The sequence below is a fragment of the Gossypium hirsutum genome, chromosome D02 (assembly GCF_007990345.1).
Source record: "Gossypium hirsutum isolate 1008001.06 chromosome D02, Gossypium_hirsutum_v2.1, whole genome shotgun sequence".
Lineage (NCBI taxonomy): Eukaryota > Viridiplantae > Streptophyta > Magnoliopsida > Malvales > Malvaceae > Gossypium > Gossypium hirsutum.
In genome coordinates this window covers 12,152,878-12,179,492 of record NC_053438.1, presented here as the reverse complement: position 1 = coordinate 12,179,492, position 26,615 = coordinate 12,152,878, and the positions used below count along the sequence as shown (strand labels likewise).

The following is a 26,615-nucleotide window of genomic DNA, read 5'->3' as shown; positions in this document are numbered from 1 at the left end:
AGCATAATAGATCAGCTAAGAGTGCTTTTCTCTTCGCTGTCCAAAGACTACACCTACTGCAAAATCACTCGCATCACACATTAGTTCAAAGGGTAAATTCCAATCAGGTGCAACTATAATCGGGGCATTGATTAATTTTTCCTCAAGAACATTAAACGCCTCTAAACGTTCCTGACTGAAATTAAATGGCACATATTTTTCTAGATTTAAATTTCTAGGTTTTTAAACAAACTAATGTAATTCCTCCAGATTCGACCATAACGTCTAGGTCGGGTTTGGGGTGTTACATTTAACGTGCCACATCAACTTACTGTTACACCGTTAATGATAATTAACGACTCAGTGACTAAAATGTTACAACATGTTAACGTGACTTAAACGTAACTTTTTCAACATAAATGACTAAAATGTATCTTGAGGTAAACAAAAGTGACAATTTTGGTAGTTTGCCCTTAATTATATTAGGTCTTTTCCAATATCTATTATGTTTATTGTTTATAATATTCACACTAATATATTTAATGCACGTGAGTTAAAATTAGTTCCATAAAAAAGAAAGGAGTCGATTTTCACAAAATGAGACATGTCCAGAGCAATTCAATTATTTAATCATTTGAAACTTGAGTCTTCATCCTTGCAACTTACCTTATGCTTCAATAAATAAACCTCACTTTTAAGACATTTTGAGGAAAAGGATATTTATCTATTGTAACTTAACATTGTATTTCTCTCAAAACTAGGAAATGTAGAAGCAAACTACTTAAAATCATACCCCCGTCGAGCTGTTTCAGGCTCAAATGTGATATGTACAAATAATAATATGATTACATACTTAGCGAGCACCTTCAAGTTCAAATGTGATTTTGTTATTTATGCTATCATACCCCATCCCCATCGAGCTGCTCGTTACACCATCATCGTAAGTGCTAGGAAACTTACCAAGCAAGTATTCAGATTCTTCTCCTGCTAAATTACTTTTACTCCAAGGATGCTTAGGCATTGCTTGTAGTCCTGCTAATTCATGAGCAACTTCCTTCATCGTTGGCCTTTCCTCTCCCTTCACTCTCACGCATCTGCAAGCTAAAGTTGCTACTTCCTTTAGCTGCTCAACATTTTCATCATTAAGCACCCGAGGATCGAGGATGTCGAGCAAGCGGTTTTCTTTCATCAAAGAGACAAAGTACATTGCCAAAACTCGACTTTCTTCCGATCTTTTGAAACAAACTACTTTTTGTCCTGTTAACATCTCCATAAGCACAACCCCAAAGCTATAGACATCGCTCTTTTCAGTAAGAAGGCTTGTAAGCATGTATTCAGGATCTAAGTAACCGAAAGTTCCTTGCACAATTGTAGTTATTTGAGCTTGATCGGATGGGATCAATCTCGAAGCACCAAAATCAGAAACTTTTGCAGTGTGATTTTCATCTAACAGTATGTTAGCCAACTTGATGTCCCGGTGAATGATTGGAATAGAAGCTGCAGAGTGCAAATAAGAAAGGGCTTCTGCTGTTTCAGTGGCGATTCTCAAACGAGTCTCCCATGGAAGATGGGAGGCAGCATCATCATTATGCAAATGATGAAAAACGGTTCCATTCGTGATATATTCATAAACTAACAGTGGAACTTGTGTCTCCAAACAGCATCCGAGGAGTTTGACAACATTCTTGTGGTTGATTTGGTAGAGCACCATTATTTCATTAATGAATTGTTCAACTTGGCTAGGATCTCCAATTATTGACTTTTTAATGGCAACTATTCGATTATCAGCTAATATTCCCTTGTACACTGTCCCCTGTCCTCCTTGTCCTAAAATTCTGCTTTCATGGTAATTGTTTGTTGCCTTCTTGAGTTCCTCTGCTGTAAATACTTTAACATCTTCACGGTACCCTTGTCGTTTCGAAAGCTCTTCCCGCAATAAAATGCCACCATTTTGCAGAAAGTAAGCATCTTTTAATTTAGAGATTTGTCTCTGCCTTAGCATCCAACACAATGATACTATCCCCAAAAGGAGACCAAGAAATCCGATGCTACTTCCTATATTCAAAGCATAAAATAATTGTTTATTATTTTAAAGAAAATAATAATAATAGTTATATTAGTCATAGTAATATTAATATAATCTAAAAGTGAAAAATCATATAAAATGTATCTTAATAAATGATGAAATTGTTTGTGCGAGCCGACCCAAATGACTCAACATTGGAAGTTAAGCATGACTCCTGGTCGTAAATCTAGTTCTACTGGCTTACAAAATATTTCATAAAAGTATAATCGATATTATAGTTAAATATAAATAAATAATTCTATACTAGGCATCAAAATTACTAACCTAGAGCAATATCAATAAGGGGAGATCTCTTGGACTTATCTCTATTGGGTAAACTGCAACCTGTTCCATTTTTCCAACCATCACCTTCATAGCCCTCCGGACATGAACAATTAAATGTTCCTGGTAAGTTGATACATGTTCCATTGCAAGAACTCATCGTTTCACACTCATTTATATCTGAAATTTGCAGATTGTATGTAAGTAATAAATAATACTATCTTTAATGTTAGAAACTACAAATACAGTTATGGGGTATATATAAATATATAGTTACCTTGACATCCATTGGGGAGGTAAGGGTTCCCCTCGTAACCCTTAAAACACTTGCAGAAATATCCAGAGTTATTTTCTGAATCGACGCAATTACTATTCTCTTGGCATGCAAAATTCTTGGTATCCATTTTCGCTTCCTTGCAACTCGTAGTCCCTATTGTCCAATCAACAGTGACTGGAAACTGCTTGTCTTTAAAATTGGAACCACGAAGATCTGAAGCAGAGAAGATATAGTTATCATTCTCTGCAACAAATGCAAAGCTGCAAGGGTTTTCGGGCAAGACATCGACATGGTTCTCATAGCTTTCAATTGTGATGTTATAGCTCATCACACCCTTTGGAATACTTGTCTGACAGCAGCCAATCCCAGAGCAAGACCCGTTTGAAACATCGGTAATGTTGTTACATAACGACAAGCAACCGGTTGCATAACGTTGTCCGAGGTAACCTTCCACCCGAGCATAGGTGTCACACCCGATTGCCGTGAACTTATTCTTGTTATTGTTTATTGAAAATTTATAAAGCTGGAGCCGGTAATATGACCAATTTCTGTATGATGTGTTGTAACAATCATAGCTTGCATTCGAAAAGATGCGCAACTGACCATCGGTAGATATGTTGATGACTTCGAGGTTACCGTTGCCTAAGAACGCTTTGTTGGGTATGTAACTAGTGTTACATGTGATGAGAAATTGTTCAGTGATGTTGCAATCGCCGCCGGTACCGAACGGGTATGGGATAATAACATCCCCGCAGCGGCTTTGGCAGCCGGGTTTTGCCACCGCTGGTGTTGAAGCTTTTACCGTCAATATAACATTAAGGAAGATCATCAGCTGCATAAGTAGTACTGATCTGATCAAACCCATCGCCGTATTTCCTAGATTATACATAGAGATGGATCGATGCTTTAATTTAGTTCTACGGTGACCAGGCATGAAATAAAAGATTCATAGACCGGTTTGTTTGATATGTAGTAAATCAAACATGGGACTCGTTCTACACGGCAAAATGCCGATTACTGACGTCTTTCCTTTAGAATTTTCGGTGTTGACCCGTCAGCGGTAATTGGTTTGAACTTGTGATTTTTGTATTAAAGAAAGTACACTTTTTATGTTATGCTTATACATTAAATAAAATAAAATGTTTAATTTTTATTTAATAAATCATAGGGTATAACGTGAGTAAGAACATCACGGATCATTACGTTGAACCATCTCTTTCAAAAAAAAAAATCAAAATTAGATAAATGATAAATTAATTCTTATAGTTATATATTTTAAATAATTTATGTAAAATTTTAAGTTATTATCTTTTCAATTTGTGATATTATATTGCTAACAACCCTTTTTAAAATATAAATTTATATAAAACAAGTAGTGATTCTCTATATGCTAGTGTTTATGGATTATTATACACGTGCTCATATACTATTTTTTACCCGGCAATTTAGACACATAAGAATAGAAGCAGGTCAATAATCAACACCCAAACTTATAATGGAATAAGCAATGAAATGAACACCCCACCAGGCTGTGATTCACACCCTCAACACTTCCACAGCATCCCTTAACGCTCTCCCTCCCATCACTACACCAAAACAGGCTTTTAGCGGCGTTTGGATAAAAAACGCCGCAAAAGATCGATCATTAGCGGCGTTCTATGGAAAACGCCGCTGAAAATGAACATTAGCGGCATTTTCCTGAAAGCGTCGCAAAAAACCTAATCCAACCGGCGCCATTTTCTGAGCTTTCGAGGATTTAGCAGCATTTTTGAGAAAGCGCCTCAAAAAAACCTAAGCCCAATGACGTTGTTTCTGAGCTTTCGTGGATTTAGTGGCGTTTTTAAGAAAGCGCCGCTAATGCTCAGGGCTTTAGCGGCGTTTTTGAGAAAGCGCAGCAAAAAAACCTAAGCCCAATAACGCCGTTTTTTTAGCTTTCGGGGATTTTGTGGCGTTTTTAAGAAAGCGCCGCTAATGCTCAGGGCTTTAACGGCGTTTTTGAGAAAGCGTCGCAAAAAACCTAAGCCCAACGATGCCGTTTTCTGAGCTTTCGGGGATTTAGTAGCGTTTTTAAGAAAGTGTCGCTAATGCTCAAGGCTTTAGCGGCATTTTTGGGAAAGCGCCTCAAAAAAACCTAAGCACAACGATGCCGTTTTCTGAGCTTTCGGGGATTTAACGGCAATTTTAAGAAAGCGCCGCAAAAAAACCTAAGCCCAACGACGCCGTTTTCTGAGCTTTCAGGGATTTAGCGGCCACTACACCAAAACAGGTTTTTAGCGGCGTTTTTTAGAAGCGCCGCAAAAAAATGTCGCTGTTGTCAACAGCGCTAACATTTACGGCGTTTCACCGACAAACGCCGCTAAAGTTAGCGGTGCTTCTCCCACAAACGCCGCTAAAGAACATGTTCTTTAGCGGCGTTTTCCCCACAAACGCCGCTAAAAGTCATGTTCTTTAGCGGCGCATCTATCACAAACGCCGCTAAAGGTCATGTTCTTTAGCGGCGCTTTTCCCACAAACGCCGCTAAAGTTCATATTCTTTAGCGACGCTTGCCTCACAAACGCCGCTATTGTTTGATGACCTTTAGCGACTTTTTTCCTAAAAACGTCACTAATTTTGGGATTTTTGCAGAATTAATTTTTTATATTATCAGCCATCCTGCAGCAACAAATCAAAAACAACCCAATCTAAACCAGCCAAAAGCAATAAATCTATATAATATTTTAAATTAAATGAATAAAATAATATTAATATCAGTAAATAAAATATAATTCATATTATTTTTACAAAAATGTTAAAAGTTAAAATGATAAAAATATTTATACAATACACTATGACGGCGGATGTTGCGATTGTTGAAATATCTTCATCATATCTTGAAGCTACTGTTGGAGTTCGTCGTACTTTCTGCTCTGCTTCCCTCACTGCCGCCTCTGCTGCCCTCGCTGCCACCTTTGCTTCCCTTACTGCCGCCTCTGCTTTAAGTTGTAGTTGGAGTTCTTCATATTTCTTTTGAACTCAATTGTGGTCGCTTGCATCTGAGTCATCTGGTCTTTTAACCTTTGAACTTCAGCTTGAGACTAACTCGCCGAAGACATGTATTGCCGCGAGCTGGATCCAAAATATTGGGTTGGGTTAATAAAAGATCCTTGAAATCTAACCCGACCATACCTTTCATGACTCAAAACTTCAGCAATAATCTGGTTATCAATGTCTTCAAGATGAACAGAACTCTCACTGGAAGCAATCGCTTCGTACTCCGGCTTTTTATCCTTTAATTTTTCCTAATAAATAAATCACATAGTTAGGAATGCAATATATATTAAAAAAATGCAACATAACTTAACAATAGTCGCATTACAAGCAATGAATTAAACCATTAGAAAATAAATATTATAAATAACTAAAACAAGTCAAATCTTATTAAGTAAACGTACCATAATTTCTGCAGCTTTAGGAGTCATAGGAGATCCATCTTTCTTCCTATGTGTAATTTCAAAAAGTTGAAGGCGTCTAACTTTTTGACCGGACGACAGTTCCTACAATATAGTAGTAAAAATATTATTTAATGGAAAGTTATACATATTTGACAGATATTAAAAAATTAAAAATACCTCTGCCTCAGCTACACATGCAAAACTTTTCGACCCGGCTGTGTGACTGAATTTTTGTTTCTGCTTACTGCTTTTTCCAACTCATTCATGATCCTATGTTATGAAATTTTTAGTACGTAAATAGTAAATACTATAAACCAAAATAATTACAAGAGTTTGGAAGTACGTCATACCTCGCCTTTCTTCGATTGCCAAAATCTAACCGCTTCTTCCCATTGGTACCTCAGCATACCCGGCGGGACATTTTGCAATTTCTCTTCGAGGGTTGTTTTTGTCTTATAATAATCTTTCTTTAAAGTACTTTAATGGTCTCTCCATCTTTTTTCCAATGCCTTCTTTACATAAGTATCCGAGACCTCTAAAGCAAACCTCGCCCACAAAAAACACAAGTTAAGAAAGTAAATATAAATTAAACTTAAACCTAAGTATTACAGATGACTTTAATGTTTTGTTACCTTAATATTATCGAGGGCTTGGTTTTTGTTACTATCGGGCATTTTATGCCATGACTCGTAGTTGATAGGCAACATATTCGCATTTCGTGCTAAAAGTCGAGCTTCTGTTCCAACAGAATGACCAAAACTGTTTCGTCCAACTTTGACACGCTCGACTGGATCTAACTCGTATAACTCTCTAAGTAGCGTACGTCCTCAACCTCTGCGCATTCCACCATTTTCAATTGAAAAATGGTATATTATAATATAAGAATTTGAAAAATAAATCAATTATAAGTCAACACGCATGTAAATTAAATGTAAAATTACTTTGAACTTCTGTAAGATCCTCAAGTGTATTCGAAACATTCGAAGATCCAATAGCTGTCCGTTGTTCACTATTTGTTTCTGCCGAGTTTGGAGCATTTTGAACAATGCCTACATCTCGCATTTTTCTTCTAGGCATTTTATCTGCAACACACATAAAATGGTTGAAAATTTAGTAACTAATTACAATAATAACAGCACATATAAAGTAGTTGAAATAAAACAGCACATATAAAATAGTTGAAAAGTTATGTATTATGTACGTTATTAATTATTGTATTTAATTTGTAAGTTATGGAATGATATATTTTAAAATTATTAAGTTATATAAATTATGTAAGTTGTTCAGTTATAACTATAAATGAGTTATGTAAGTTATGATATGATATATATTTATGTATTAGGTAAATTATGTAAGTTATGTATTATATAAGTTATGTAAGTTATGTATTATGTAAGCTATGTAACTTATTTAAGTTATTTAAGTTGTGTATTATGTTAGTTATGTACTATGTAAGTTATGTGTATTATGTATTATGTATGTTATGTATAATATTAATTAAGTTGTGTATTATGTATTATGTATGTTATGTATAATATTAATTAAGTTGTGTATTATGTAAGTTATGTACTATGTAAGTTATGTAAGTTATGTATTTAAGTGTATGTTATGTAATTTGTGTATAATATTAGTTATCAAAGTTCTGTACAATGTAAGTTATTTAAGTTATGTAAGTTGTGTATTATGTTAGTTATGTACTATGTAAGTTATGTATTTAAGTGTATGTTATGTACTATGTAAGTTATGTGTATTATGTATGTTATGTATAATATTAATTAAGTTGCGTATTATGTATTATGTATGTTATGTATAATATTAATTAAGTTGTGTATTATGTAAGTTATGTACTATGTAAGTTATGTAAGTTATGTATTTAAGTGTATGTTATGTAATTTGTGTATAATATTAGTTATCAAAGTTATGTACTATGTAAGTTATTTAAGTTATGTAAGTTGTGTATTATGTAAGTTATTATGTTATTATGTAAGTTATGCAAGTTTATATATAAGTTTATATATAAGTTATGTAAGTATATCACTTTTATGTATATTATTTATAATTATTTTTAAAATTATAAAATTTATTACTAATAAAATTAAAAGGTAGGTTATATATCCATACCATATATGGGGTGATATATTAAAAAATAGATTTTAATATTTAAAAAATAACATTTACAATTATTTTTAAAATTATAAAATTTATTGACAATAAAATTAAAATATAAGTTATATATCCATACCATATATAAAAATTTTAAATATATATATAAATTTTAAGTAATGTAATATATTTAAGTAATGTAAATTATAAATTTTAGTAAGTAATGTAAGTAATGTAATATAAACTTAAAAATATAAAGTATCCAGGTCATTAATGATGCTAAGGACACAATATATACATACATTATATATATGGTTAGATGATTGAGATTTGATTTGTTTGTTTTTCTCATTTTGTGGTGTTTTGTATTGTAGTCCTTAGTTTCATCATTTTACATTTTTTTATATAAATAATTTTGGGGACCCATGTTTGTAAAACTGTCTCAATTATTGCACTCTTTTTTCTTTCATCCTTTTCTCTTCTTTTGCATAATTAAAAAGCCATTTAGACAACTATAATTCTTATCTTTTTTGTTGGCCTATTTGCATTGCTATACCTTTTCTCGACATGTTCTCCAAATCTCATATATGTTTCCTTCTCAACCATAAGCTAAGCTTTTGCATTGTTCTACTTTTATAGGTTTATTATCTCATGAGGATTTGAGTATTTAGATTTGAACCTCGACACATATATTTCTAATATCATCATACATAATTGCAAGGGGTAGCTAATTTGATAGGTGAATTTTGTTCGAATTGTTCGAATTTAAATAAAATAAGTTAAAACAAATTCTAAAGAAAATGATATTTTCTTGAAAGTGAGTTACCATGCAGAGAATTTATTCACAAACAGATAACAGGTAAAAGCATGAGCTTCAGCTACCCAAAAGCTAAACATTCTACTCTCTTCATGTTCTTTTTTCTTACACAAACACCTACATGAACTTGAACTAAACCAGGCAAGATAACAAACAGTTAGAAACCCCCATAATTTACAATCAACCTCACGACATCAATGTTCCAATAACTCCAGCAATAAGACTTGTGGGATCCCCAAGCACAGCTGATATCACAAATTGTAGAGCCAAACCAGCCATTTCACAACATTTCTTAACTTCAAGCAACTGGAATATATTCCAGCAAGTATATATTCCAAAGTTATAAGTAATTATTTTGAGACTAACTTCAAGCAAGTAAATACATTCCAGCAATATATAAGATTTGGCCATAACTAGAGATATGTTCTCAATTGGAGACTTCATTTTTTTTTATGGTTTCAGTTTTAAGTGAATGCTTCTTCCCTTGTAGCCATAGTGGTGGCAGCATAAACAGTTAAACAACAAGGAAAAATGAGGAATAACCATCAGAAAAAATCCCTAAAATTGACAGAAACAAAACCCTAAATGCTTCTCCCACAATCGATAGAAAAAGGCATACCTGGGATCGAAATTTCGCAGCTTTGAATGTTCAATTCGACCTTTGCTTCGGTTCAGTTGTAGCTGGACTTCTCCTCTGCTTCTTTCTCTTTGTATTTCAAGCGTATCCACATACAAATAGCAGCATTTTAAAACAGTTAAGCAGAAAGGTAAAAAGAAGAATAACGATTGGGAAAAATTCACAAATTTGACAGAACAAGAACCCTAAATATAGATCGACAATCGATAGAAGAAGGCTTACCTGGGATACAAATTTCGCAGCTTTGATAGATCGAATCAACCGTTGCTTCGGTTCTGAGTTCTCCCCTGGATCTTTTCCTTTGTATTTTTTCACCTTTCGATTCAAGCTTCCCTCTGCGTTTTCTTCCCAAATTTCTTTCTTTCTCAGACAGTAAAATTAAGGCATATATCACTTAAAACTGATAAAGATTAATACCGTGTAAAGAAATGGCACCATTTACAGAAATTTTAAGCTATATTTGTGCTTTTTAGGCAAAAACGCCGTTATTGCTTCTGATATTTGCGGCGTTCTAATAAAAAAACGCCACAAAAATAAAGTACTGATGAGAAAAAACGGTGTCATTTTACTAAACTTTAATGCATATTTCCGGCGTTTCTAGCAAAAACGTTAGTATAAATTCATTTCATGAAGCGGCGCTTAAAGAAAAACGCCACAAATCTTACAAATTTTTCGGCGTTTTGATAAAAACGCCACTGCCAACTAAACTCGTCAATGAAACGGTGCCGTTTTATTCAATTTTTCAAATATTATTTGCGGCGTTTTCATAGAAACGCCACTAAATATTCACTTTATTTATAAGTATTTGCGGCTATTGTATCCACATTTGCGGCGTTTTAGTAAAAAACGCCACTAAAATTTCAAGTACAGAAAGAGACGGTGCCGTTTTATTAAAATATAAGTCAATTTTCTGGCGTTTTCATAAAAAATGCCACAAATTATTAACTGAAACGGCGCCGTTTTCCCAAATTTTATAAGATAATTTACGGCGTTTTTCCACAAATAAAATTTAATCCCTAATCTCAAACGACGACGTATCGAAAAATGCAATAAATATTTGCTAAAATTTGAATAAATTTTATTATTTATTTATTTATTTATTGTATCTTTAATTAAAATTTTACATAAATAATTATTAAAATTTTAAGTAATATTTAAAAGTATTTAATATAAAAATTAATAACCCTTAAATCTTAAATCTCTAACCCATAACCCCTAAATCCCCCTTAGCCCTTAAAGCATAACTCCTAACCCCTAAATCCCCCTAACCCTTAAAGCATAACCCCTAAAAATTTTTTATTTTTTTACCAAATTTGGTATAAAAATGTATTTTTATCCAATAATAATTTGGTAAAGAACGACACGGAGGAATTAAGTTAAATGTCCTCTTAATTCAGAGTTGCGGCATTTTTGGACAAACGCCGCCATTGCATCCGCATTTGTAGCGTTTTAATAGAAAACGCCACTAAAATTTCAAGTAAAGAAAGAAACAGCGTCGTTTAATTAAAATATAAGGTAATGTTCTGGCGTTTTCCCAAAAACGCCACAAAAAGATTCCATCCTTCCATTGAAACGGCGCCGTTTTGCCAACTTTTAAATATCATTTTTGGCGTTTTTCAGAAAAACGTTGGAACTCAAATTTAATCCCTAAACTGAAATGACGACGAATCAGAAAATGCAATAAATGTTTGTGGTGTTTTTTTATCAAAACGCTGGTAATGTAACACCCCTTAACCCCAAACCGTCGCCGAAACAGGGTTACGAAGCATTACTAGACATATCAGATAATCTACAATAATTTATAAACAATTAACAACATATACAAAAAAGAGTCATAAAATCATATAAATTTTACTAATTGACTTCATTCAAATTTTTATTATTATTTTTTTCTTTAATTATATATATATTTTAAAAATTTCAGCAACACTTCTACTTATTTTTACATACAACCCCCTGCAATTAAAATCCATAACATTTCCAAATATAACCAAATCAACCAATTTATTTTACATTCTTATTTTCTATTCTAAATACTTCTAATCAAACTCAATCTACATAATATTAATTTAAATTTAACAAAACAATAAATAAATCAAAATAGGTAAACTTCATTCATTATAAATCTTAAACTTATAATACTAACATTCTTAGCCATTTATATTAAAACATAATACTCTTTATACACATCCTATGTACATGCCACATTTACCAAAAGAAAAATACATCACCAAAGTTTTGCTGAAGTCGGCATTAATCTGGATGCTGAACCGGGACCTTTGACTTTTATCGACCTGCGCACGGAAACAACCGTACGTTGAGTATTTCATACTCAGTGGTATTACCATAATTCAAATTATAACAATAATAAACATACAATGCATAAATCGTATATACAAATTTAAATTCAATATCTCAACAATAGCAATCCATCAATCAATATCATATATCCACAATTTGAATTTGAACATATCATGAACCTTAGGTTCATTTCTCATTCATTTTTCAATCTCATTTCACATTTCAATTCACAATTCAACCTTTTCATTTCATTTCAGTAGCTCGTTCGATCAACTCGTTCGGTTTATCATTTCATTAATTACCCTATTAACAAAACTCCGACTTTAGCGGATACACGGATCCAACCAAACACACCAGAATGGCACCCAGTGCCTCATCAGATAGTTCGAAGTAATAGTTGACACCCATTGTCTCATCGACTCGAGGTCGAAGTATCCCTAAACTCTTTCAATCCTATGACATGCCAACTATATCTGACTCAGCCCGACTAGTTAATAGGGTATTTAAGTCACATATAATCCCAATTCAATCACAATTTCTCACATTTTCAATTCAATCATTTTTCCACCTTTCAATCAATAATTAATCCACAATTCACACATTTTCACAACTCAATACATTTCCATTCAATTTAATATCGGTCACTATTCGATTTAAATTCACTTCCCACTTTCAATCAACAAACAATTCAAATATTAATTCATATCAACTATTCAATTTAATTCCCACTCATTATAATAATAATAATAATATTATTATTAATATTAATACTTACCTCACATTTCATTTACTAAACACATAAATTAAAATTTAACATTTAATAATAAATAACTTGAATTATATTAATACAAACCGTAAATCTCCCGTTTTAGTCCTCGATAGCTTTCTCCTTTCCTTTTGATGTTGATGTCTCGGGCTCTTTGTTAGCTACGAAAATAATAATAATTTTTGCTATGAATTACAGCATTAAATTAAAATAAATAATTGAATTTCTATTCAATTTCTTCCTTATTCTTAATTTAATCCTAACTAAATTCACTTACTTTCTTAATTCAATTTGTAACCAGCCCAATCTACCCGGGCCCGCATGCAAAAAAATAAAGGCCCAATTTTTTACAAACCCAATACCCAAACAGCCCAATAGACCCAACAAACTAAACCTAGCCCACAAAAAAAACCAGAAACCCTAAGCACCACTCAACCTAGCTGCAGCAGCCTCCACGCCTCCAGCGAGTGCCCAGTCGCCGCAAGACTCGGAGATGGCCCTCTCCACGCACGCCGTACACGTCTCCTACGAATCTGCAACAGATCACAAATAATATATAGCAAAATATAGCAGGAATCAAGGGATTTATTTTGTTTTATTATTATTTCTCTAGGATTCGGCTATAAAACCGAATGATGATAGTGTAAAAAGGGGGAGGAATTTTTCAGTGTAAAAAAACAGACGAAAATAGAGAGAAAGACTGAGATTCCAATTTTTTTTTCGAAGGTGAATTGTGTTTTTGATTTTTGATTTTTCTTATTTATTTTTCATTTAAAATAAAAAAGAAAGGGAGAAGAGCCTTACCTGGTCGCCGGAGTCGTCGATCCGGCTTCTTCCCCGTCGAAATCGGGGCATAGAGGTTGAGTGGCGGCGCGATGATGGGTAAAGAAAACCCTAGCAGAGAGTGTTTTTCCCTTTTATTTTTTGCTTTCTGCTGCAGATAGGTTTTTAGCAAAAAATTGTTTTAAGACTAAAGAACAAAACGGCGCCGTTTGGTGTGGGTTGGGGTCCGCGCGTTTTCACCCTAAATGGGTAATTTGCGCGATTGCCCCTTGGTATTTTCACATTGTTCCAAATTTTATTTTTTGATTTTTTGATTTTTCCTGGTCTAATTTGAATTTGTTCACTTTAGTCTATGCCAACACACAGTGTTTTGGGAAGTTGGGTTATTGCCAATTTGGCCCCCCATGTAATGCGCGTGTGGCATATTAGTCCTTCGTTCTATTTTAATTTCATTTATTGATTTTTTTTTTGCAATTCGGTTTTTTTACTTTTATCATTATTATTATATTATTTATTATCACTTATTATTTCTATATTTCTACGCATATATATAGTATATATACATTTTTTTAAAAACTTTTATAAATACGTACATATATTTTTGTACATACAAACATATTTTTTATAATATAGATATGCTTTTATATTTTAGTTTCTTTTCTACCTTTGTACATATGTATTCACGCATATTTCCATATATATTATATATATTATTCTTCACATTTTTTTACAAATATATATATACATGTACATTTTAGAATGTACATTTATTTTTATAGCATATATATTTACATTTTTTTTCCTAAAACATTTTTCATTATTCTATATATATGCCGTTACTTGTATACATATTGTACATATATGTAAATATTTGGATATATACATAAGCGTATTTTCATGACTTACCTATACATAAACGTTTGTTTTTTTTTATATTTTGTAAATATATATTCATATATGCTTTAAGTTAAAGTTTTTGTCTCATATTATACACTAACTTTTAACTTACCTTTTGGGAAATACATTTTGGTTTTGACAATACATTAAAATTATTTTCTTGATTTAAAAGTTTTTTTTTGAATAAAAGCAATATTCAAGGTTTGAGATTTTCGAGGAAATTGAGCCCTAACGTATTGGGTTCCGATTTTCTTTGCTAATCCTAGATAACCGATGATATTCTTTATTCAAAATGCATGAGTATAAAAATCATTTTTGGGGACCTAACTTGCTGTGTCCTAACGCATTGGGTGCGGCATGTTACCTTCTCAAAATGAAGATTTTCACATAAAATAAAAGTGATATTCAAAGTTCGAGGATTATGAGGAATTGTACCCTAACATATTGGGACTCGATTTCTTTACATGACTTGAACAATTGATTATCCTTTTTTCAAATTTCATTATTTGAGTTTATTTTAAAATCTTTTTAACCTTCGACACTAAGACATTAAATTATCAATTTGGTACCGATTTTGGGCGTTACGAGGGTACTAACCCTTACTCGTGCGTAACTGACTCCCGGACTCGTTTTCTCAAAATTCGTAGACCAAAATAATTTTTAAGGTGAGTCGATTACACCTTAATAAAGGATCGGTGGCGACTCCAGTTTTACTTTTAAAGTCGACAACTAAATTTTTGTTTTCAAAACAACGGTTTCGACACAATTCACACTATATTTCTATTTAAATTACATCCAAACTCAAATTTAACTATCAAAATTTCAGCATATTTTTCTAATTTCGAATTTCCCTCAATTTAGTCCCTAAAACATAAAACTTATAGTTTTCTTTTACAATTTAATCCCTTTTTCAATTCTAACTTAAAATTCATTCAATTAAATCCCTAATTCAACAATTTATTCGACATAAACTATACTTGAAAACCTATGAACTTTCTAAATATCAATTTAATTCCATCAAAACCTTGTTTTAAAACTTCTAAAACATTAGAATTAAGAGAAAATAGCTTAATTGACTTACCAAATCAAATTCTAAGCTTTGAAAACCCTATTTTCCCTTTTTCTTTTTCTTTCTTTCTTTCTCCCCTGTTTCTCCTCTGTTTCATCTTTTTCTCTGTTTTCGTCACTTGCCTATTCTGTTTCTTTCTTTTATTTCATTTTATTTTATTTACTTTATACTATAATAATATATTTTTATTCTAAATATCTATTAAATATTCAATCATATATTCACATTTGTACACCATCAACACCACACAATTGTCACTATTTAATTTGTTTACCAAATAAAAATCTCATAATATAATATAATTAATTAATTAATATCTTTTACTTAAATTTTAAGTAAATAATAATTATAATACAAGTGTGTGTATATATATTATTACACTTGTACCATCTTATCACCACACATTTATCTTAATTTAATTATTCCATAATAAAATAATAAATAAATTACCAATTGAATAAATATTTATAATAATTATAATAATTACATACATATAATATATATTTTTTAATTAAAATCTTAGATTTTAAAGCATTTGTGCCGCCTCATTTCATATAAATGGCTTAATTTCCATTTTAGCCCTTTTCACTTTCTTTTAATCTATAATTAAACTTTCACTTCCATTGCAATCTAATCCTTTTTACTAATTACTCATAATTAAGCCAAATTCACCTATCTAAAATAGGGGTGAGCATTCGATCAAATCGAATCTAATCGAATCGAAAATTTTCGAGTTAATCGAGTTTTCGAATCTCATTTTATCATCCTAAATTTATTTGAAGTTTTCTCGAATCGAGTCGAGTGAGATGAAATTCGAATCGAATCAAATCGAATATATTTGTTCGAGTTAAATTTAAAAAAATAATTTTGGGTCCTTGTAACCACTATCACCCACCTTAATCAAATTTTTTATTAACTTTCATCACCTCATAATTTATTTATTAATTTTTTATATATTGGTTAGCTTCTTTGCTTGCGTAGTTGTTTCAATTATCTTCAGATTCTTGTCACTATGTATTTTGGAATTAAAAAATATATTAAATGTAAAAATAGATTTTTTTAATAAAAGTTATTTTAAAAATAAAATGTGAAATTGATACCAATATAAAATTTTAACACGAATATTTTATGGCATAATTAATAATTCAATTTTAATATAAATATTCAATATTACTAAACAATTCAATAATATAAATAATATAAAATGTGAAATTTAATTTAATAATATAAATAGTAGATATAAATAAAATTATTACTATTTATGTTTAGTGAATTTTTTTGGATAATTTTGATTTTTTATTTGAGGGTAAAGGGTGAGAAGTAAAATTTTAGGGGGAAAATAAAAAATTTTGGAGAATAAAAGTTTGAGGGAAAGTAAATAGGGGGAGTAAAATTTTGGAGGAAAAATATTAAAAAAAATTGGAGGGGGGAGGGTTTGGGGTAGATGGGAGGTGGGATGGGAAGGGAATAAAAGTTTTAGGGGAAAAGTGGGAGGGAGTAAAAATTTTGGGAGAAAATAAAAGGTTTTGAGGGTTTTTGGGAGTAAAATTTTGAGAAAAAATAAATGGGAGAGTAAAATTTTGGTGGGAAATAGATTTTCGGTAGATTGGGGGGTTGGGAGGGGAGGGGAGTAAAAGTTTTGGGGGGAAAGTGGGAAGGAGTAAAAGTTTTGAGGGAAAAGTAAAAAGGTTTAGGGGTTTGGGGTAAAAATGTAAAATATTATAGTTTGATATTCGAATTATTCGAATTATTCGAGTTATTCGAATTTGAAAACTCAACTCGATTCGAACTCGAAATTCGAAAAAAAATTCGAGTTGATTCGAACAACTCGATTAACTCGAATAACTCGATTTGTTTAACTCGAAATTCAAATTTTTTTTCGATTTTTTCGAGTCGAATCGAGTTTTGCTCACCCCTAATCTAAAACCTAATTAAACACACAACTAGTCTCGTAATTATTTCTAATAATTATTTTCGAACCCAATTTACTAAGACGGAGGCCCAATAACACACACTTTTCCGGTGCCCATGGATTTTGGGTCGTTACAGGTAATGTTTACCTTCTGCGGCGTTTTTATAAAAAACGCCACTAATAAATCTCTATCCAAACGGTGCCGTTTTGAGAAATTTGAATATATAGTAACGGCGTTTTTTGTTAAAAACGTCGCTAAATCTCATATATTTTATTTATTTATTGTATCTTTCATTTAAATTTTACGTAAATAATTATTAAAATTTTAAGTAATATTTAAAAGTATTTGATACATGTATCAATCTACATGCATAAAGTGATCATCTATCTATTATATATCTCTTAAATAATATAAACTATATACTCATAATTTCAATATATTAAATTTATTATTATCTATTTTAGAAATATATAAGAACATATTTGATATAAAAATTAATAAAACTAATTAATCTAAACTTAAACTCTAACTTAACCGTTGAAACCCTAAACCCCAAATCCCTAATCTTAACCCCTAAATCTCCCTAACCCCTAAATCCACCTAACCCATAAACTTTAAATCCCAAACCCTAAATCCATACCCCGGCCTACTCCTTAAACTCTAAACCATATACTATAATGATAATTAATTCAATATTTTAAAATTAATACTACCTCTTTTACGATTATATAAGAAATTATGAAATATATAAACTAAAAAAATCAATAATGTATCCAAAAAACTTTAAAAATATTTTAAATAATAGTATTTTAATTTTTCCATTTTTGAGAAATATTTTAAATTATTTTAAATCCTTGAGCATTAGCGGCACTTTCCTAAAAACGCCACTAAATACCCGAAAACACAGAAAACGGCGCCGTTGGGCTTAGTTTTTCTTGCAGCGCTATCCCAAAAACGCCGTTAAATCCCTGAGCATTAGCGGCGCTTCCTTAGAAACGCCGTTAAATTAATTACAGTAATTTTATCATTTATTTTCTTATTAAAATATTATTTTGTTCAAAATAAAATAATTTTTTGCGACGTTTTTATAGAAAACGCCGCAAAAAGTAAACAATAGTGGCGTTTTTATAAAAACACCATAAAAATAATTTCACTTTTAAAAATGGCGCCGTTTTATCCCAAAATTTCCCCCTAAAACCCCTAAATTTCCCCCCTAAAATTGGTATCCTCAAAATACCTCAGTGTTTCTCTCTGCCACCACCGTTTCATTATCATCTTCCCCTCTCTCCCTCTTTTTGCATACCTCTTAGAAGGGCTCATACTAAATCATGTGGATCCGAAAATGGAAACCCAGGACCAGGAGCAGAATAGTTCTGGAACTGATGGAGTGGTCCCTGTCCAAAGCAACGCAGTCCAAGCTCTCGTGCGCGAAAGTGACAGAGACGACTCATACACATTTTCAGCCATGAGAATATGACCCTCCAAGCAGTAAAAATTGTCCAAGGAAGTGACAGTTCCCTATTTTCGTGTAGTTTGATTGGTTTTGCTTTATGGTCTTAATGTTTCACTAGCATCTCCTCAAAGGGTACAGATTCTTCTTCTCTTATAGTTAAAAAGCTGTCATTTTTCAACCAAATCCAAACCCTAAACTGCATCTCTCCTAATTTCTTAGGTATGTTAGTTATTTGTAGGTTTTTCATGCATGTTATACGAAAGTTTTACTATCGGCTGAAGTAGAGAATCTTTCTTTTTCATAGTTGTTGAATACTTTTCTTCATTTTTTCTTGTTAGTGAATTGTCTGGAAATTAGAAAAATTCAAAATGACAATTTTAATCCATGGTGATTCTTTCATAACCTATCTGCATCTATCTATGTGCTGCTGTGCATATTATGTTCTTTCATGTTACATCACTGTGTTGTACCATAGGTTATTGTTTAACATAGTTGAAAGGCCATGTGTGGATTTGCTTTGGGGTTACGAATGGTGGCTTATTTAATTGTAAGTCTTGAAAAAGTTATCAGTATTAACTCGATTTTTAGAAACTTCAAAACTACTATTATAGAAAGATAATGAATATAGAAATTAATTAAATGGTTATGAAAATTTTGAGATCTTTCCTTTGTCTGATTATCACGGATATCTTAGTAATTTTTTTTTTATGAATGTACACTGCAATAGTAAAATTACTCTTCTGTTTTATTATTTATTGTTTTTTAATTGTATATATCTTCTCTGAACTAATGTTTTATGTTTTCTGCATGGCAGAAAGGATCCCATTATGTTCACTTATGCTTACCTCAGGTTTTTTCTTAATATTTCCAACAATTGATCTTCATATAAAAATTTTCCAATAATGTTTTATGGCCAACACAAGCTAATCAATATCCCGTCTAATATTTAGACTTCAATTTCTAATATTTCGTGTACCTTTTGCTGATTTGCATATATACCTATTTCAGAAGCTATTACCTGGACTTGACTCTAAAGATTGGATTCTGGTTGTTGAAACACTCAATAATGTTTGTCGATTATCAGTATTCCATGAGGAAAGAATGCATAGTATTAGAGTATATAATAGCTGATGTAGTTAGCAGTAGTTAGCAGCAGTTAGCAGCAGTTAACGGTTAGGAGGTAGAGCCTTGTTAGTTAGTAGTTAAGGGTAGTTAACATTTGTTTTATAAATAGTGAAGTTTTGTGTTGTAATCGTATGTTCTTTTGATAATAATAGAAGTATATTGAGTTGTTAATATGGTATCACAGCCATAAATTTTTTTTTATGGCGACAGATGTAGTATCTGATGGTGATCGTCAGTCGGTTCATACGGCTACGCCGGTTGCAGTGGCTTCTTCTCCAGATCTTGGGCACGCTTCTTTGCGCAAACTTCATCAGTTTCCCAAACATGATACGGTGAAACTTACTGCTAGTAACTTTCTCTTATGGAAACAACAAATCTTGTTAATTCTTGAAGGCTATGGTTTGCATGGTTTTGTTCTTGGAACCATTCAGGTTCCTCCACCTATTCTTGCTAGTGATAGGTCTCCTGTTGCTAATCCTGACTTTGTTTTTCATACACAACAAGATAAGCTCTTGGCTTCTTGGTTGTTGACCACTATTTCTGATAGTATACTGGTTTACCTTACTGGAGCCGGGACTAGCTTTGATGTGTGGAGTAAGGTTCTCAAAAGGTTTGCTGCAAAATCTTCATTAACAATGTTAACTCTCAGGCATGCATTGTATTCACAGAAGAAAGGTCAGTTGTCTATTCAAGATTATCTTGCCAAGATTCAAGGTTAGTGTGATACTCTGATTGCTGCTGGTACTAACGTTTCTGAACAAGAACAGATCAATATCATTCTGGCTGGTTTACCTGTGGAATACGACTCAATCCGCATTGTTGCATCAATAATGAATGTGTCTCTTGATTATCTTACGGAGTTGTTAACTGATTGTGAGGCTAGGCAACAAGATATTATTTCGGATATGTCTTTGTAGGCGAATGTGGCTCAACATTCTGAATTTGACGGAAGGCAGGCTAAACACTTTGGCCAGGGGTCTCGATCGTCTTTTAGAGGTGGTGGCTCCAGGAACTTCAGAGGAAGAGGTTGTGGACGGAAGTTCATGCATGCCAAACCTTAATGCCAGCTTTGTGGTCGTATTGGACATACTGTACACAAATGTTACTATAGGTTTGATGAGTCGTTTGAGGGTGTGTCTCAACAGCCCATGCAAGCTCAGTGTCATCAGTTCCAGGAGCCTTCTCATCAGTTATGTACTTCTTCTTCATGTTGCACTCAAAAGGGGTCTTTGGAAACTGCTGGTTTGCAGGCTAATATGGCCACTACGTCTGGTCCGGTGTCTTCCAATAATGTCACTTCCACTGTATGGTTTCCTGATTCGGGTGCTACTAACCATGTAACGAACGACTTGCAAAATCTGCGAGAGGTGACTCAGCATACAGGTAAAAATAAACTGTTTATGGGGAATGGTATGTCTGTACCAGTAGACAATGTTGGTTCCTCGTCGTTTGTTCATTCCAACAGGGTTTTTCATTTGAAGAATGTACTTCATGTTCCTCGTATATGCAAGAATCTAATGTCTGTTGCACAGTTTGCTAATGACAACTGTGTTTATTTTGAATTTCATCCACTTTATTGTTTTGTGAAGGACATCAAGACAGGGACCACGTTTGGTGGGGCACATGCGTAATGGAATTTATCAGTTTACCACCCCACTACTTTGGAGAGTTTCACCTCGTCTGTTGGCTCGACTGCAGTTCATACGGCACAATCAGGAGTGTCCTCTGCTGGTGACTCAAGTTATAAACTATGGCACAGACGTCTTGGCCATCCTTGTCATAGGACTATTGGTACGGTTCTTCAGAAGTGTAATATAGTTTTAAAGAATTGTAAATCGAGTTTCCGTTTTCACCTTCAAACACTGTTTATACCGCCCCTTTTGAGCTGATTGTTTCAGATCGTTGGGGACCTGCCCTATGATTTCTGATGGTTGTCTTTATTATATTTCGTTTGTGGATGCCTACTCACGACATACGTGGTTATATTTGATTAAAAGTAAGTCTGAAGTTGTGAACAAGTTTCTCTAATTTCAGAAACTAGTTGAAGTGCAGTTTGGGTGTAAGATACGAGCTCTCCAAACAGACTGAGGCGGAGGGTATCGTCCATTTCAAAAGCTATTGACTTCACTTGGGATAAGACATCGACTTTCCTGTCCTCACACTTCCGAACAAAATGGGTTGGTCGAAAGGAAGCATCGTCATGTGGTTGACACTGGCTTGGCTTTATTGGCTCAAGCAAGTCTACCTATAAGCTTCTGGACTCATGCTTTCACTAGTGCAGTTTATCTCATTAATAGACTTCCAACACCGGTGCTCCATGGCAAGTCTCCTCATGAGGTTCTTCATAAAACTATTCCCAATTATCAGCATCTAAAGGTTTTTGGTTGTCGATGCTATCCGTATCTTAGACCGTTTCAGGCTCACAAGTTACAGTTTCGGTCTCAGCCTTGTGTCTTTCTTGGCTACAGTATGGTTCAAAAGGGGTACAAGTGTCTTGCTGGAACTAATAGTGTTTGTGTCCAGACATGTTGTGTTTGATGAGGGTTGTTTCCCTTTTGAGGCTGGTTCTATGATTGCAAATACTTCTCAGTCCACTCGTGCTCTCCCCATGTTTCAACATCAGCAGTGTGCTGTTCCTATTATGGGATATCGCTCAGGGTCAATCAGCTTGTCAAACTCGGCTACAGCTGTGCCAACTTCGGAGCCTTCTATACCTCAATCCGTCACTCCATACAGGGGGTCACAAGTAAGCCGCTCTCTTGTGCATTTGAGTTCTCACAGTCCTTTCACGTCTGCATGTCAGAATTCTGCAGACTCCAGCTCTTCGACGGATCCTCATAGTTGTCTGCCGAGTTCATCTATTCAAGTTCCTCCTGTTAACCCTTCTCCCATGCAACCACGATCCAACCTTCATCCCATGCAAACGAGGTCAAAAAGTGGGATTTTCAAACCCAAGGTTCTGACCACAGAACTTGCAGCAGTTGAGCCTGTGACAATTGAGCAGGCCTTCACAAGCAAAGAGTGGACTCTTGTAGCACAACAGGAGTATGAAGCCTTGATGAAAAATCACACGTGGGACTTGGTTCCGCTACCTGCTGATAGGAAAGCTGTGGGTTGCAAGTGGCTTTTTAAACTTAAAAAGAATCCTGACGGTACTATTGCTTGGTACAAAGGTCGTCTAGTGGTTAAGGGCTATCTTCAAGAGGCAGGCATCGATTTTCAAGACACGTTCAGCCTTGTTGTCAAGCCAATGACTATTCGGGTTGTTCTGTCCTTAGCTATTAAACTCGAATGGCAGCTTCGACAGGTGGATATTAACAACGCCTTCCTCAATGGCGAGTTGTCTGAAGAAATTTATATGACACAGCCCCTTGGGTTTGAACAACACAGCAACAATGGATTGCTCGTATGCAGGCTGAAGAAAGCACTGTACGGCCTTAAGCAGACGCCTCGGGCATGGTTTTCCAAACTTCGGGAGTTCTTACTTAGTTCACAGTTTGTGTGTGCTAAATCAGATGCGTCGCTGTTTGTGAAGAAGACTGACGGAGTGATCTTATACGTTCTAGTCTATGTCGACGATATAATAATCACTGGAAATCATCAACAAAGTATTGACAAGTTTGTTTCTTCCTTGGACACTCAGTTTGCTTTGAAAGACTTGGGACCTCTTGGTTATTTTCTTGGTATTGAGGTGACTCCCACTGCTGAAGGTTTGTTTTTAAATCAAACAAAGTATATTCATGATTTGCTAAGGAAGGCCAGTATGGATCATGCGAATAGCTCTCCTACTCTTATGATTGCTTCTTCGAAATTGTCTCTGAATGATGGTTGTATGATTGAGAATGAGGCTGAGTATTGTAGCATTGTTGGTGCTCTTCAATACGTGGTCATCACTAGGCCGGATATTACGTTTGCTATGAACAAGGTATGTCAATTCATGCATCGCCCTCTTGATCAACATTTTAAAGCTGTTAAAAGGATTCTTCGCTACCTTCAAGGCACTATTGATTATGGTATTCAATTCACAAAGAAGACTTCGTTGGATGTGGTTGGATACTTTGATGCAAATTGGGGGACAGACATCGATGATCGTCAGTCAACTACGGGGTTTTGTATTTTCCTTGGTGGTAACCCTGTTGCATGGGGATCGAAGAAGCAGTCGGTTGTCTCCCGATCCACAGCAGAGGCAGAGTACAGGGGGTTGGCTCATACTGTTGCTGAAGTCGTTTGGCTCGAGTCCTTGTTGAAAGAACTGTATGTTTTTTCTCTGTGAAAACCTGCTGTGTGGTGTGATAGCTCAGGAGTGGTTGCGGTCTCTGCAAACCCAGTCCTACATTTTAAATTTAAACACGTTGAGTTGGATCTTTTCTTTGTCCGTGAGAAAGTCACCGCTGGACAACTTACTGTAGGGCACATACCAACATACGAGCAGATTGCAGATGTGTTCACTAAGCCGCTGTCAGCACCATTGTTTACTAAGTTCAGAACAGGTCTTAAGCTCGGCCCAAAAAGCATGTGTTTACCAGGTGTTGATTAGCAGGAGCTGAAGAGGATGGTGGCATATTAGAGTATATAATAGCTGAGGTAGTTAGCAGCAGTTAGCAGCAGTTAACGGTTAGGAGGTAGAAGCCTTGTTAGTTAGTAGTTAAGGGTAGTTAACATTTGTTTTATAAATAGTAAAGTTTTGTGTTGTAATCGTATGTTCTTTTGATAATAATAGAAGTATATTGAGTTGTTAATACATAGTATGCTGTAAGTCTCCAATTCTTACTTGGTTATCTAACTAGAAAGACTAGAGAATCGGGTGTCTTAGATTTAATTTGACTAGTGCATTCTGTTCCTCGTTCTAATGTGCATTCTGTTCCTTAATTTTCAAGATTCATACAATTCGTACGTTTTCAAATTTAATTAATGATATTAATCAAAGATCGAGGAAACACAAAAGCAGTGAAAGGTGGGTAATTTTAGGGTATGTTCTTAACTATGTAAATTTAAAAGAGGCATTAAATGAGAACGAAGAATATACTGCACAAATTTTTATCTTGGTAAATTAAAAACGTGAAATTATAATTTGAATATTGTTACTTAGTGGGTAATTCTTTTGGAAGGAGTCTTTTGATGGGTCAATACTCGAGTATTAGATTGGTTTTTTAATAATAGAAGATATTGTTTCTAATATTTTGTTGAGAATTAGTGTATTGTAAGTATGTGCTTGGTAGGGCTTGTTTTACAGAGTCAAGTTCAAGGGGTACTATGGTCGTAGTGTTCCACGTCTGGTAGGCAGTTGGGATCTGATATGCTTATTGCTATTTTATTTATCTGGAAGGAAGTCCATTTTTTTTCCAGTCTTAATCGTGTTCAATTTGTTTCATTGGTTTGGATGGTAACGTTGTTTGCTATATTTGCAGCAACATAGTTCATATAGATTTCTATTAACTAAGTTCATTTAAAGTAGTTAGTGTCTAGCTATATATGGGTATTTTTGGTATGTATGGTTTACAAAGCTACTGTTTTTTTTTTCCTTTTTATCCCACCACTTTTTCATGCATACTGATGATTATTTGGATATCAACCTCTGATATCCTTGTTCACTTATTTTCATGATTGTTTGCTTTATTTTATAGGATTTGATAGATGTCCTGTCGTATTTTATGAATTTTCTTTTTTTATTCATTTGATTTTATCAGGGTGTTGAGGGAATTAAAGATTATGAAATTGACAAATTGATATAAGTAGCTGCATCCCAACTAAGCGACCAGCTCCCAGAGTCACGGGAGGTTGCTCGAACCCTTCTTTTGGAGCTACAAACTGTATATGAGAAGTCCCATAGTCTCTCAACTGTAGTATCTGAGAATCTAGAGATGGGCTCTTGGGAGAACTTTTGTCTGTCAAAGCTCTCTCCTTTAAGTGCACAAGCAGTGCTTCGTGTGACAACAAACATCGCTAGGGAAGGTCTCGTTATTGGTTCCTAACGGTGAGTTTTATATCGACCATATATGAGTTTGTAGCAAGTAATGTCTTCTTTTTAATTTTAGCCACAAATATATGAGCTCTAGTGAGCAGAGTCTACAGTCACCTATTATTGTTTTGGCTTTGGTTTTGTCCTTTTTCCTTGTAAATTCTCTTAAATCATCGTCTCCCATCTTGGTTAAGAAATTAGTCGGATTGGGATTGAAATCGAATTAATGATATTCTTTGCATATGGTTCCCGAAAATAGTATACATTTGCTTCAGCTTTCCTTCTATTTTTTTTTTGCGCTTAATCTTATGGCTGAATGTTCTATCATATATGTTACATAATTCCATGTATACATGCTCTGAACTGATGGCATATAATGGTGTTACTGTTTGCTAGTCTAATTTATTAAATCTTCACTCTCTATTTTTTATATATATTTAGAAATGAGGTATGATGTTTTAAATATATGACAAGAAGTTTTAATTTTTTTAATATACTTGTATTATATATAGATATAGATATAGATATATGTATGTATGTATGTATGTATGTATGTATCTAATATACCCATGCTAAATCTGGGTAACGTGTCTAAGAGTTTGGGTTTAGTTTAGAAGTCTTTATCATATGTTTACATCTTTTTAACATCTTTAACGTGCCTAACGATATAGATATATATGTATGTATGTATCTAATATATATATTTTATTTTTAACATCTCTCTTGTTTACTAAGTTTGTTGGTTTATCTGATCATT

At 33.6% G+C, this 26,615-nt stretch overlaps 1 protein-coding gene and 2 long non-coding RNA genes across 3 annotated transcripts; all 3 read right to left on the bottom strand.

The window, feature by feature from the left end:
• Positions 1-542: 542 nt before the first annotated feature.
• On the bottom strand, positions 543-3,629 carry LOC107910355 (putative wall-associated receptor kinase-like 16). Its single transcript, XM_041088434.1, has 3 exons — positions 2,604-3,629; positions 2,330-2,506; positions 543-2,034 (listed from the first exon to the last, which is right to left on the bottom strand). The coding sequence occupies exons 1-3, from the start codon at positions 3,535-3,537 to the stop codon at positions 833-835; spliced, it is 2,313 nt and encodes a 770-aa protein (XP_040944368.1). The 5' UTR covers positions 3,538-3,629; the 3' UTR covers positions 543-832.
• A 1,697-nt stretch (positions 3,630-5,326) lies between these two features.
• On the bottom strand, positions 5,327-6,305 carry LOC107908350 (uncharacterized). Its single transcript, XR_001686992.2, has 2 exons — positions 6,036-6,305; positions 5,327-5,882 (listed from the first exon to the last, which is right to left on the bottom strand). It is a non-coding gene; the product is annotated as an uncharacterized lncRNA (long non-coding RNA).
• An 80-nt stretch (positions 6,306-6,385) lies between these two features.
• LOC107908349 (uncharacterized) lies at positions 6,386-10,029 on the bottom strand. Its single transcript, XR_001686991.2, has 4 exons — positions 9,815-10,029; positions 9,575-9,661; positions 6,977-7,117; positions 6,386-6,869 (listed from the first exon to the last, which is right to left on the bottom strand). It is a non-coding gene; the product is annotated as an uncharacterized lncRNA (long non-coding RNA).
• Between the last annotated feature and the right edge of the window lie 16,586 nt (positions 10,030-26,615).